This window comes from Phoenix dactylifera, chromosome 16 (assembly GCF_051530095.1).
Source record: "Phoenix dactylifera cultivar Ajwa chromosome 16, Ajwa_hap1_PhDact_Kaust_v1.1, whole genome shotgun sequence".
Classification (NCBI taxonomy): domain Eukaryota; kingdom Viridiplantae; phylum Streptophyta; class Magnoliopsida; order Arecales; family Arecaceae; genus Phoenix; species Phoenix dactylifera.
In genome coordinates this window covers 19,014,631-19,029,844 of record NC_143205.1, presented here as the reverse complement: position 1 = coordinate 19,029,844, position 15,214 = coordinate 19,014,631, and the positions used below count along the sequence as shown (strand labels likewise).

Below are 15,214 nucleotides of genomic sequence, written 5' to 3'. Positions count from 1 at the left end.
ATATTTAGAAAATTACCAAGCTACGAATTTATAACCAACTAAAGAATTAAAATTTTGCCACAAATTGCCAAACTTGCTAGTGCCAACTAGCCTCCACGGCTCGCAAAAAGTCAACTTTTGCCGGAAGTTGGACGGACGGAGAAGAAGACTCCTGTCGCAACCCCCTTCCCCCTGTTTTTTTTATGTTCGATGGAAACTTGGGCTGGGCCAAAGCCTGGTCTAACCAGTCAAGCGGACCGGGCCCTTACCGGGCCATCACAATTTTGAACATATTTTATTTAAAAGAAGGTATGAGCAAAAAAGATAATGGCTATTTTGAAGAAGAAAAAGAATAAAGTTATCATGCGATGGTTACTTAACATAATGGTTATATACAAAACTTTTTATTATTTATTTATCTAAATCAATACCTTTTCAAATTCAGATCTCGTGCTATGTGGGTATTTGCTTGTAAAGTTACAATCTGACAAATTATTTTTGCATCATTATCTGTTAAGTTCTAGTCACAACAACAAATAATAGTTATAGGAATTAACATTTTATTCACAGATACTGCTGTCGCCGGTAAAAACGGATATATGAAAAAATTTATCCTTTTCTATGTCATAATGGTAAGGAAAGATGATTGAAGGGAAACAATAGTTGAGAATATCTTGGATCTTATACTTCTTATATTTATAGCCTACATAAACTTCAATGGATGGGATCTATGCATCTGCGCGTTCACCTCCTATTTTTCCTTCGTCTCCTTCTCCACAAGGCATTCAATCTCGGCTTTAACATCTCATACAGTTTCATTATTTTTCTTTAGTACTTGTTAATCTTCAATAAAACCTAAATTTGTTAAGGTTCCAATCTTTTTTTCTAACAACCATGGGCATTATATGTGCCATATTGTACCATATAAAGCAAATATTTAAAGATTGGCTGGTCCTTCAACTGTATATTCCTTACATAATCACTGCAAGAAATGAAATCGGAGTTTAGATTTCGCATGAACTATTAGCTCTGCACATAATATCGAACTTTGATGTGATTTTACACAGTATGAATGAATCATTTAATTTTCTGATAAATGTAATATATCCTAATAGTTTGATTATTCTCTTGCATCACATAGCACAAGGCGATTAGTGTGCAAATGGGATTGAAAGCTGTACCATGCAGCATATGTTTTTTAGTATTATGTGACATGCTAATTGTCAAGAAATTCTATTTCTTTGATAAAGAAGGCTTGAAGATGATGGATTTTATAGTTGAGTAGCGAAGATGATGGAATTTTAGGTTAAGTACTTGAGACAATCATTATTTCAAAGGAGTTGGAATTTTTCAGGCGTCTTCACCCTTCACAGGAATTATTTCTAGGTATAGAAATGGTTCGTCACATGCAATGCACGTGCTGATATCAAGTTGGCCTTTTTTTTATTTTTTATTTTTGTTTTTGTTAAAGCGGATGTATTATACCGTACGAATATGGATATATTCAATAAAAAATAAAAAATAATAAGTCTCGAAGTGCATCAGATAATTCCATTTCTCTCATCCAAAAAGTATCTCTAGAGTAGTTGGTCATATCAGATGCTACCCAATCCATAGCCTTGTTAGCCTATTTAAACACATGCTTCGCCTGCATAATCAATCCATCACAGGCCATAGTTTTGATGCCCCTAAACAATGGAGGGTAGTCATCTACTTTTCGTGTTTTGCTGGATCCAACCAATACCGCCGAATCCCCATCACCTCAAGAATGGGAATTTCATTACTGGGTTGGGCGGTGATTTGAGAAGTAGAGGTGATTTAGGATCACTGCCACGATCATGATGGTACAATCAAATGCAGTATTTTCATTACCTCGATCTCCATCATTCTTGATTCTGGGCCGACCACCCCGTACCAAACGCCCCTACAGCTCATGTGGAGCGGTGGGTGATCCGGTCGGTTCACATATCTTTTCCGGCCACATCCATCCCGGATCGTACATGGTTTGGGCTGCGTTAGCGTTTTCCCTTCTTGCTATCGAAAGCCCTTCCTCCGTTCTTGCTCCCACTCGTTTTTTTTTTCAACCCCTCGAGTTCTCGAATCTCCGGCGCGTCCGATAGCCGAGATCATTCTCCAGTCAACGGAAAGTTTGAAATTTCGTGGAGGGATTCCATGGGGAGCCCGATGGACTCGTCGGTGCCCGCGTACGCGCTGAAGAACGCCTGGGATTGGTGGGGCGAGGTGAATAACTCGACCTTGTGGCAGGATCGGATCTTCCAAACCCTCGCCGGGCTGTTCGGATTCGTTTCAGCCGTCTCTCTCGTAATCTCTCTCTCCCTGCCTCCTCTCTCTCCAAAATCAATTGCATAGATCAGTTTAAATCTATTTTTTTCTTTTCTTTGAAAAAGTTTGGATTCGCGGTTGCTGTTTGCTAGGGTTCGATCCTGTGATGCAGGGCTGTTACAATCCGTAGGGTTGGGGTTTATTAGTTCTCTCAACACACGTAATCTCGCGGTCAGAACGGACACTTTGAAAGATTTCAATCATAAGATAAATAATGCGATTGTAATTATTTATTATTGATCTTAGGAGCTTTATTTGGTCATGAGCACTCACTTTTTGCGAATGGCGTGCTTTATTTGATGGATTGTATTATAAAAAGGGAAAAAAATAAGGTACTCAGGGTTGTATCTGGTACGTCATAATCATCATTTGGTACTGAATTTCTTTCTCGCAGATCCAATTGGTAAGAATTGAATGTAGAGTTCCGGAGTATGGTTGGACGACACAAAAAGCCTTTCATTTCTTGAACTTCCTTGTCAATGGGGGTTAGTATCCATCTTTACTAATTCAATACAAACATGCTAAAGTCCCCTTCTTATGGTGCAAGTGTGGTTCTTTCCATTTGCAGTTCGATCAGTTGTCTTCATATTTCGTCGGAGTGTGCAGCAATTAAATCCTGAGGTTTGCTTTGTTCTTTCTCCTGACCTCATCCGAGCGTATTTAAGGTATAACTTTTATTGGTTTTCCTTTCTAGATCATCCAACACATTCTTCTCGATCTGCCGGGTCTTGCATTCTTCACTACCTATGTGCTTTTGGTATTGTTTTGGGCCGAAATATATTATCAGGTTGGCTTTCAACTTTTGCTCTTTTTTAGTTATTGTTCTGGATATTTGCCTAGTTCCCTTTATACTGAAATTTTCGAAATGCAATTTATGGCAGGCACGAGCAGTATCTACTGATGGGCTCAGACCGGCGTTCTATACAATTAATGCAGTGGTTTATGTTGTTCAAGTAAGAACATAGTTGATGCTCTGCATGATGAACAATGAAACCCCAAGAGAGGTGGATGGTTTCTTTATTGCGATGCTATAAGTAAAATTGGAGTCATGATTCTGTGCATTGCATTGTTGGCTGTTGACTCCTCTTTTTAAGGGTTGATTATTGGAAATTTATAATTATTTTTATCACGGTAGTTGAATTAAAATCTAAAAACAGAAAATACTCTTGCAGACTATTTTCCATTTTCAGAATTCCGTATTCATTCAATTAATGTGCATATGAAAGAGCTTCTTGATATTGTCAATTGGTGATTGAACTGTATCCAAGAGTTAACATCTTAATACTTTGTGGGTGAATAGGCATTGATAGTAAGTACTTTATGGAGAGTAGACAAATCTTCACTCAACTAATATTTGAAGCCAGTGTTGGAATTGCAAGAAGCATGCTCGAAAACTTATGATTAGCTTTGACAGCATAAATAAAATGACATGTGTCCGTTTGCTATTATTATGATTAAATGGGCAAATCAAGAGATCATGATCTTTAAATGAAGGAATTTTCCCTCGTACTATGAATCTTTCCCCTTTTGTCATCTCTCTTTCGCATGCAAGACTTCTCAGGGAGCCACATCATGAAGAGTGAATGTTTTAAAAGGAAGCTGCAGTATGCTAGAGGTCAAGCGACCACATAGTACATACATGTTATGCAGGTCATGTATGCAGGTGCACAAGTTGTTAATAAATATTTAAAAAGATAGAATACATTATATATTGTAATAATCGTGGCAATAGTGTTTTATAAATAATAGCCACTGTAATAACAATAATATCTAGCAATTATACTTACTACTAATTACTTGATTCTTAGTAGCAATAGTTAGCAATATTAACATTGCTAATATACATGTAGCTGGTTAAATTTAAACCCAGCCAACCCAACCATTAGTTTGAACATTGCCTTATCTGCCTTGGTAAGACTAACGATATATGTGGTCACATAACATTTAAAGGTCCAGATATGCGAATTGTAATTCGGTTGCATATGCAGCAAAACTACATAGTGTCCACAAAGTTCTAAGTAACTACCTTTTTGTCCCATACGTGGCCTGGTTTCATATACTAATTGCATGTAAGGCATATGCATATACAGCCGTATATGTGGCCTTATGCACCGTATTTTGAAACAGAATGTTGGATCAAGATATTTCAATTATGCACTTAGGAGTGGTATGATCTTCTTTTTTTCCTTCGTCAAATATTGACGATCTAAATATGTATAATAAGAAAGATGTTCAAGACTCTCTTATTAATGATCATAATATGTTCAAAGATGGATTGATGGACTAGTGTCCATGGAGACTTTAGGTTTTACACATGACCAGAGGCTACTATGTAGTTTTTAAGTAGTCCGGTTGGTCCGCATACAGGACCCTTGGAGAGTTTTAAGTAGTTTAGTTGGTCTGCAACTGTATTATATACTGCCCGATCACTCCATATGTTGTTTAAAAGTTTGGCATGTGGGAGCAATTCGACTTGTGACCTGCTTGCCTTGGTGAGCCAGGTTGGATTAGAACCCGAACATCCCCAAACCTATTCAACTGATCATTTGTATGATTCAACTAGTCAATTTGGGTTTGATTCATCCGAGTCACTTGCTACTTGGGCAAAAATCATATTCTACAGTTTTTGTTTCCCCTCTCTTCCTCTAAGGTGAAGAGATAAGAGAGAATAAGGGCAATCTCTTAATAATGGTAGTTGCATGCGTCAGTGGCTTGTCACAGTCATGGAGGGGAGGAGGGGGGGAGGAGGATTTAAGGCAATAGAGAGGTGATATTGATGTTTGAGGCATTGTAGCTAGATTTTGTGGGAATCTAGGTGGCATAGCCGGATAAGGTGGGATTGGAGGTACCACAACCAAATCCAGTAAGAATAGAGGCTACATGGCCATTATTTTGGAAGGAGGTGATCTCTTGTTCTTCTGCTGCTGGATGTGGCTAGTGCAATCTAATTTTACGAATTTTAAAAAGAGCGGGGTAGATAGATAGATAGATAGATAGATTAGAGGCTACATGGCCATTATCTTGGAAGGAGGTGACCTCTTGTTTTTCTGCTGTTGGATGTGGCTGATGCAACCTGATTTGAGAAACTTTAAAAAGAAGGGGGTAGAGAGAGAGAGAGCGCGCGAGAGAGAGAGGGAGGGAGAGGCCAAACCTTTAGTGACCGGGAGGAAGATGGGGTATCTAAGGATCATGCCAGACACAAAATGCCTCTTAACTAGGGTTGGTGGAACTGTCCCGAACCGGACGGTTTCGACCATTCCGAGCTGTACCGGCGGCTCACCGGTACGGTTCCTGCAATGGAAACGAAAACTGTTGCCGGAGCCGAAGAAGAAGGAAAAAGAGAGCGAGCGAGAGAGGGAGAGGGAGAGAGAGGGAGAGGGAGAGTCGCAGAGGTTGGCGGAGGCCGTTCAAAATAAAAAACCGGCTGTAACCTCACCTCCTGCGGCCTCCACCGGAGTCTGCCCCCCCCTCCGCCAGCCTCCCTCTCTCTCCCTTCTCTCTCTCTCTCTTTTCTCTCTCCCACGGTTTGCATTCCCTCTCCTCTATCGGCACAAGCTCAGCATGGCACGGCGCGGACCCGTACCGACTCGTGTTGCCGGAAAACCAGTATGGTGCCCGGTACCGGATCCGCCAACCTTGCTCTCAACTGATTATAAGGAATATATTGGGCATTGAACATTGTTTAACTATTTAGGTATTTTGAAGTGGAAAAGTTGGCTAATGGAAGCACGATGGACTTGCAGTTGAATCTAGAACCTGTCACCTGGCCACCACAATGGTTCAATATGGGTCGTTGGATGTTGTCCATTGGTTCTATGACTACTTAGATATCATGTATTTCTTGTATTATTTTATTCCAAAAAATTCCTAGATGCTTTTGTTTCATAAATGTTCTTGGTCTCCCCTCTTCTGACCAAGTAAACTAAGGGTCAGCTCAATATGAGGTATCTAGTTTTTCTTTGGTTCTATCAATTTGTTTGTCCTTTTCTACAGGCTATGAACAATAAACTCAGGCTGATCTATTTTTGGTTTTGATCGGAAGGGTAATTAAGACCTTAAGAATCCTATTTCAGTAACCTTGAACCTTTCCTTTTTGACCTATAGATTCTTATAACTTATTTTTCCTAATAATTGAGATTATACGTAATAGAATGTATGATTTAATACTAGATATATCATCATTGAGTTTTCTCCATAAAGCATGTAAATGACCATTAGTCATCTCCTAGGACCTTTTGTAAGTGGAAAATTGGATTCAGCGAATTGTCATTGGATAAAACTTGTTATTCCATGCTGCTTTTATATTATACAATTGCACAATATTCAAGTACTATGATTTCAATTTTTGTTCAAATATAAAACTGTCCTTGCTCTTTCCCTCATCAACTAGTCAAGGAGGGCAGTATTTGGTCATTTTAAAAGTTAAAAGTGTGCAATAGAATGTTATGTCTTAGTTACGGTGGACCTAGAAAGTTGTAATCTTGGGAATAGCCACCTTTGACCATTATAGAGTATTGCTTATCCAATCACACAAACTACCTTTTTGTCCAAGATCTTAACAGGGCCTATTGATTTACCAAAATAAGCATATGTTTTCATGACACCTTAATACACCACTTTGTTTTACTTCTTTCCTTTACTGACATCCTCAGAGCAACAAGTTAAAACTCTATTCTAAAGAGAGCACCTCATGGATCATTTCTCTCAATCCTTGGTGCATTACTATGTTGCAAGCAATGTTGAAGTTGATGGGCATGAAAATTGCAACAGTGAGATGATCAGGGAATGCTGTAATGTTCATCACTTTGGCTTTCATAAAGTACTTTGGGAACATTGGGTAGAATTTGAGGCAGATGATAGTGAGGATGATGAATAGTGGATACCAGTGATTCATAGGAGGTCAATATATTGGCAATTCTGAGTTCACACGCTCTAACCATCATAAATGGGCATTCTCCAACTGGGAGATGCAGCAACCTTTTGTATTGGTTGTTGGGCTTCTCTTCCTTTTCTGTTTGCTCTAGTCTGCCTTACTTTTTGATTGATGTAATCACTTGAACTGTGCTTCACAACTGCCATTTGTTTTCCTCCTCCAACAAACTGCCCTGCTCTAGTTAACTGATCGAATTAATTTGATCCCCGAGTGATTTGCCTCTATTGCCAGTTGAAAGGCCACTTCTTGCTGCAATTTGATTAAGGCTTAAATAGGTGTCCAGAGGAGAGGTTAGGAGGAAATAATTGTGTGCATGAGTTCAGTTTGGGCTTGAAGAAGTTTATGGGGAATTCAAGCATGGTGCGTCTATTATGCTTTGGGCTTAGTTTGACGTATATTGGGAATGGCCTGACTGACCTCACACATTGAAAGCATGCTTATTAGCAAACCAAGTCAATTAACCAGTGATGGATTTTTAATCAATATGAAAACTTTGCTATAATCATTAATTTCAAAGTAACAATTGGCATCATTTTTCATTTTTCTTGTTTTTTCAAAAATAAAAGTAAAAGCTCTTGCTTCCATCTCATTTTAAGATTTTTAAAAACAAATGCTCAGTTGGTGATCAATACTGTTTTTCTTTTTTTTTTAAATTAAAAAAAGGGGGGAAAAAATCCCCTCTGGGTGATTTTATAGATGAGGGTGCTTTAGCGTGTTGGCCGGTTACAAAAGTTATTTTCTGAACCCAGATTAACATGATTATTATGTACACAGGCTTCTTCAATTAAACCTCCTTGCTTTGACATTGCTAATATCATGCCTGGATGAAGGTTAAGGCAGCTGGCTGATACATGCCATGCTTATTTGTCATTAAAATCTCAGCATCTACCAATGTCCTTATTTTGATGAGGTGATTGAATCGTTAAGAAATACCTCCTCTAATGGTCAGTATATTTCATCTCTATTTTGGCTAGCATTCTTTTGCATATACTAAGATTACTATGGTGTCAATGTAGAATAGCATTAGTTATATCTTCTTTTGCAAGGTCTGGTGTGTCCCCATTTTGGCATGCTTACCATAATGCAAGCTATTCTTTTTGTCAAATCTTTTATTGATTGAGGAGTGAAACCATTTCGTGAAAGTTATTGAGGACCAGCTTCTTTTTTAGTGCCTAATAGTTTCTTTTTTTGGATATAATTCTGGGAATGTGCTCTTTAAAGTTCAAAATACTAGTAAATTTTTTCTAGCATAGCTCTATCATAGGATGCTTGGATAATTTCCCATTTTAATTGTTCACAGATTGCACTGTGGTTGCTAATATGGTGGGACCCTATCCAACCTTTGATTATCCTATCCAAGATATTCTTTGCAGGTGCTTGGTTTTCTATAAATTATTGTATATTTCTGGAATATGGTTTGTTTACTCATTAAAAGAAAGGTTCATTCTTGTAAACCTCTAACAATGTGAGAGTATCTATAATTGCAGGCGTATCATTTTTTGCTGCCCTTGGCTTTCTTTTGTATGGAGGGAGGTGAGACATTTATTTTATGTCTCCTTGCTTTCATAATCTAATGGATCTTGTCATCCACATGCTCATATATTGGTAGTCATGCATCATGCGATAGGACTTATACATACAGCATGTTTGCATGCACTTAACAACTAATATAAGCAAAGAGTTTAATCCCATCTAAGCATCTTCGACTTAGATTTGGGCTGGCTAGCTAAAAAAGAACATAATGTTAGGATGCTTACAATGTGCTTCTGTGAGTGTGCTTGTTTTCCTCCTGGAACTAATCTTCTTGCGCCTGGTAGAATTCACGCTTGTTAAATCTCAGAAGTTTGTTTTAAACATCCATCTTATGTTTCCTTGCTTGTGCTTGCATACTATTTTCATGTGATATTTGCAATTTTCTACTTTTCCTACAAAAACCAGTTTCTCATCTCTATAGCATTCAATATTCATGAGATGGTAGTTGTTGTGAAATATGGTGTAAAATTGGTTCTTAAAAGTCCATGCAAGGCATTTCTTAAGATAAATGCCTGGTGTAGACATCTTGATGCAACGCTGTCAAGGCCATTCTATGAATTCAAGTAGTATAGATATGCCACAGTTATTGCCATTTCATATTGGCATCAGCTATGGACCTCACTTGATGATACTATTGTTTTTGTGTTCTTTCTGCTGACTGCATCACTATGCACTAATTCTGCAATTCTTCATATTGAGCTAAACTCCCAGGAATAGGGACATTCGTTTGCATTTGGAAATTCAATAATAAACATAAACCGGAATTATATTATCCTTTGGTTATAACATGTTAAAAGATTATATGCGCATGTGCCAAAAACATCGAAAGAGGATAATCCACCAGGTCGGTAATATGGATCATCCTGCTTTGCAGCAGATCAGGTGTTTGCTGATCTGTCTAAATCATACAAAATGCTAAAGAAAGCTATCAATTAGGAAAGCAGGTGCTATACATAGTTTCACATGGAGAAGGCTAATTGTTGAGATAATTGGCATGCTTTCTAGGATGTATGAGACAACCTGGAGATGATAAAAGTTATGCAGTCCATATGAAACTCCTTCGGTTTTGATTTCTGTAATCATATTTTTCTTATTGACAGGCTCTTCCTAATGTTGCAACGCTTCCCTGTCGAGTCCAAAGGGCGACGCAAAAAGTTGCAGGAGGTACATTCAGACTTTTTTTTTTCTTTTGTTTTTGGTAACTGTGCTTTTGTCTCAAGGACCTTTGGCTTATTATTAATTATTTGTCTCAATTTTTATGTGTACAGGTTGGCTATGTTACAACTATATGTTTCTCCTGTTTTATGGTGAGATGTATCATGGTAGGTGTGAATGCTATACCTCATTGACTAATCTATAACAATCTAAATCTTATCTGCTGTCAGTTACCTTTTCTAATTTAATTTATTCTGCAGATGAGCTTCAATGCCTTTGATAAGGCTGCAGATCTTGATGTTCTAAACCATCCGATTTTGAACTTTTTATACTACCTGGTATGTGCTTGATCTATGTTTATACATCAATATGAAACATTATGGCACCTTATTAGGCAAGTAACTGGAACCATGGTTCAAATTCCGGCAGACCATCCTGCGGGACACCGGGATGGGGTATAATCCCAAGTGTTAGGACAAGATCATTACTGCGATCATCCTAGCACCATGATCAATGCATCCTATCACATCCTCTGTCCCAAGTGTTGGGATGAGGCGGGATGGCAAGCATCCCTTTCCGAGGAAAAATCGGGATGGCACCATCCTTGGGATTAAAACCTTGACTGGAACATAGAGGTTAACAATGATTTTGCATGACCATGTTTCATGTATGTAGGTGTTTTGGTAGAGTAATATCTATGTGAGAGGGTAGAGATGTTCTATTTGGCTGGTGAATTTTGATTTGTTGGTTGTCAGTTCTTAATCTCTGAATATTCTGATGGAGCAAAAATTCTGTGCATGCTTATTGGCAGCCTATTGCTAGAGATCTGTCAGATATTTGCGAACATTTCACACATTTTCTAACATTAAATTTTTGAGAAAAATTAGCAAATGATCTTTAAAACTAAATAAATATAATGTAATAACCCATACTTGAATTATTCATCAGGTTAGATATTTACAATGTAATGCTGATTTGTTTTTCTCTTGGTCATAATTATGTGGAGAATAAAAAGAAAAGCATGACGTACATGTTGAATTAGATTCAGGTGTAGCATATGCACACTCATAGTTCCAGCCAGACGAGATTGTCATTCTTGAATTTTGTAGTTTCTTTTGATTTATAAGATCATATTATTACTTGTCCTTGAGAATTGCAACTTTTCAAATTTACAAAGCTGTCATTTAAGAGACTTTGGGAATAGTTGAAATAAGGACTTTTGGCAGAAAATGTATGATTTTGCAGTTAATGGAAGTCTGCAAGGAAAATTTTCAAATAACTGTTTTTTTTCTGGCTAATTGGCTTTTGTTGGAAAAGAAATGGTTTCAAGTTTTGCAGTTGAGACGATGGCTTATGGGGGCATTACTATAATCGAGGATAACTTTACACTAACAATGTTTAACCTTAAAAATTGACACATATCCTTCTGTAGCAATGGGTAATGTTAGCATCATTAGTTTCATTTCTCAAATGTGGTCGAGATGATGGCTGACTTGTCTTGTTGTTCTTTATGAGCTGAACTCTCATTTCACTAAGCCAAGGTTCTAAAGAAATCAGTCTGGGCTTGATCTCAGTCTGGGCTTGATCTAAGTCTGGCTTGTCCTAAAATTGACCCTGTTAAATTGTGGGGTGAAACTTTTACCTGTTTACCCTGCTTGTGAGCTTAGTTAGGATTTAGGTCTAGATGACAGACGAGTAATTTTTTTCTGGTTTTGTAACGTTTGATCGGTTATAATTAATTCTGAAGTAATCATCAATGATTCATCCTCACAGTCATGACATATGGTTCTTACCCCAGCTAAATCTAGTATTTTGTTATGCTCTTTGTTTTTAGCTGACATTATCTGAGAGGGTGAAGAATTTTATGTATGAACTATTGATGGTTCTTTTTGCAAACTTTTGCAGCTTGTTGAAATTCTTCCTTCATCTCTAGTCCTATTCATCCTAAGGAAGTTGCCACCAAAGCGCGGAATCACACAGTATCACCCCATTCACTGATTCTGGGACTACATGCTAATTTTCCCTGGTTAAACTTCATTGCAAGAACTTCTTGAGCTTTTGAAAACTGATGCTCCTCCATACAGAAGTTTGCAGGAAAGAGAACAGCAAAAATGGCATCCTACCATGGCTGTAATGTTGATAGGGAGCATGTGAAAAGTGGGAACAACGTTGTGCAAGGTCTCTATGGTATTCCTTTTTGTCATAACAATGCATTTTGTTGGTTTGACTTCAAGTAGTCCATCTTACAAGTATTCTGCATTTTTTGGTGCCCTATGGCTGAAGTGGATCTAGTGTGACCTTTCTTGGATCATCTGATTTATAGATGACTTAGCTTTTCTGCAAATTATTGTCTCTATTGTTTAAGTCGTTAATCTTACAAGGAATATTTATGGGCTTACTCTGTTCACAGCTTGTCATTTAAGTCTCAAATCACGCTGTGAATAATTCGGTATTCAGGTGGTGTACTTGTCCGAATACTGTTGAAGAATATTTGAAGGTGAACATGACGAGTTTTGTTTTCAGTAAATAAGGTTCTGTTTTCGCCGCACTACTCTATTCCTTACTCGAGACCAGCCATGCGGTGATTGATGGGATGGGATGGTACACTGAACCCGCCTATATCACCCACATGACCCATGTACCGCACTATTTCTCGACCCGGTGCTGTTTGCGAGGAACAGAGTGGCGCTGTGGAGCATCACTCTTCCTCTTCCTAGGGATTTTATATGCATGGATCAAAGATATTCTCTCATGGTATGCAAAATCAGATGCATGTTCAATTGTTCATGGATGCACATCCTATCAAGATTTCGAATATTTGCAATCATTTTATGCATCATTTGCTATGTGTTAGTTTCTGGATTGAACATATTTCGGCCGATTATAGCCAAATTATCGCTTCAAAAATATAGTAGAGAGTAGCATGATTGACAATGAGATGTTAAAAGGGTAGAGATTCACATACTATTTAGCAGAGGAACTTCATCACAAGGATCCTGAGTTCGCAGTTGATCGGATGTGGTGTCGAGAGCATTAGAAGCTTGTCTGTTGATATCTGATTTCTAAGGGAACTGAATGGATCATATGAACTACCAGTCTTAAATTGGCATTCTTATGTCCAAGGCTTTGAACGTTAGGTTGGCAGGTGAAGGAAAATTTATTGTAAGCTTGGTTTATCGGTAATAAAAAAAAGGGAGACCGTCCAGTGTAATTATCCAGGTTTAAATATTTGAGGATGTACCATCTGAGACCTGAATCCAAAACCCAAGGGCTTTGATCACTACGGCAATGCCTTGTTGCATATTAATGGTGTTTTAAGTAAAAATTATAATTATAACTGACAATTTATTATTGAGTAATAAGATGAAATGATGGTAAGGCACAGATAAAGGAGACCAAACCACACTCCGTTTGGCTAGATAAATGGGAAAGGAAATGCTAGACTTACTAACAAAATCATATGGTTAATATTGAGGAAGCGTGATAAAACTCAAATGATCTTATTATTGTTTGGGAATGCAGTTCAATTCAAAATGGGACATTGCTTTCCAGCCCCTTTTGGTTCCGCTCGCTCTCTCTCTCTCTCTCTTCTCTCTTTTTTATCCTTGTCTTCGCATGTTACGACTCAATTCTTTCCATTTAAGAGACTGGCATCTCTCTTCCACTTTCCGTAGGCCTATACATGATGAGATTCTAGCATTTTCTCCAAACCTTGCTTCCTCTCAAATGATTGCACATACAAAGTCTAGTTGTCCTCAAGGTAATATGTCATTGCCCAATAGGTGATCTTGGTAATTCACATCCACCCTAATTAATATGCAAGGTAACTTTGTGATTACAATGTCACTACCATTTCATTCAAGAAATTCTAGGATATATCTCGACCCAGGGATCAAGAAGCGGAAAACATCAAAAAGAAGAAATGCCAAAGATATTTTGGCTTCATGATAGTTATACTTGCGGACGGCCTAACCTTCCTGTTTCAGATAGGTCCATGTAGGCCTCAGTCCTTAAACACTCATTCCAACTGCGACCGCGCATTGTCGCCTTCCGGTCCAAAATTAAATTCTTAATGATCTTCATTACGGCGATTCAGATCTATTTATCGCTCCCGGCCAATCACACCGCTGGCATTTTATTGTCTTCATTACCCACTAAACCTATTCCTATCTGGAATACTTCTCCCTGACGACAAAAACCAACCAATTTGACATCTCTGTCCGCGGCCGCCCTCATCACTCTCATTCCTAGTGTCCTCCGTCCACCAACCGCTCTCGGTGAATCCAAGCCGGCTCCCATCAAGCTTTCTCGACCTAGCAAAGTGACTCCCAAAGAGACCCGATACAAATGTTCCATCTCTAGCTCTTCCAGCTTGGCTCCTGTGTGGGACATTGGGTGCACATTTGGTGCTGGGATAGGATTACCTTGCAGAGTTGATGACGTGTACGTACGGATTGCATGAATTATTAAGGGGACAAGGTGGTCGTTATCCGTTGGGATGGTGACGCGTGTCCATATAGAGGACAACCGTCTCCGGGGTGGGAGAGCCGGCTGACGGCGGGGGGCCTGATTTGACCAGCCATTTCTGAGGTCGTCTTTGCGTCACTTATGTTAATGCCCCTCCAGCCGTGGAAAATTTCGTAACTGCCCCTGCCCGGTGTCCCGAGCGAGGTTCTGAAAAGACGGCCGTCGTTATAACAACGGGTTCTGGTTGTGATTAATCGTCTTTCGCGACGTTGGCCGTCGGATCAAAACTTGCGCAGATATGGAAGTAGTCCGAGTGCCTCCGTCTGCATATCTCGAAGCAGTTATTACGCAATCCAATAATAAATCTGTACAACCAAAGGAGATTCTGTACATTGTTGCAGCGACTAGAGCTTCTGAAGGAGTGGGTTTCGTTATTAGGAACCAGCACGATAAATTGATTGCAGCTGAAGGTTGGAGCACATCAGGATTGACGGTTGTTGGGATAGAGCTACGAGCTGCCTGGAAGAGCATCCGATATGCGAGATGTGTGTTGGGAGTCGACAGATTGTGCATTGAGGGAGACTCTGCCACGGTAATTAACTGGATACGGAAAGTGGATAGATATGGTGATGGCCACCTTTTAATTCGGGATACTCGCAGATTACTTCAGAAGATGTTAGCTGTCCAAATTGATCATGTATATTATGAGGTGAACAGAGCTGCAGATTGGATCGCCTCATATATGGCTCGTCACTCCAAAAACGTCATCTGGACTAGTCTAGCAGCCGTTCCCCATTTGTTGCA

At 38.9% G+C, this 15,214-nt stretch overlaps 1 protein-coding gene across 1 annotated transcript; it reads left to right on the top strand.

Annotated features, from left to right (window-relative positions):
• The first annotated feature begins 1,638 nt into the window (after positions 1–1,638).
• On the top strand, positions 1,639–12,470 carry LOC103717491 (tobamovirus multiplication protein 3-like). Its single transcript, XM_008805917.6, has 11 exons — positions 1,639–2,301; positions 2,717–2,807; positions 2,891–2,943; positions 3,017–3,109; positions 3,204–3,275; positions 8,556–8,628; positions 8,743–8,788; positions 9,889–9,952; positions 10,057–10,110; positions 10,204–10,281; positions 11,849–12,470. Exons 1-11 carry the CDS (start codon positions 2,152–2,154, stop codon positions 11,939–11,941), a joined length of 867 nt encoding a protein of 288 aa, XP_008804139.2. The 5' UTR covers positions 1,639–2,151; the 3' UTR covers positions 11,942–12,470.
• Positions 12,471–15,214: the final 2,744 nt, after the last annotated feature.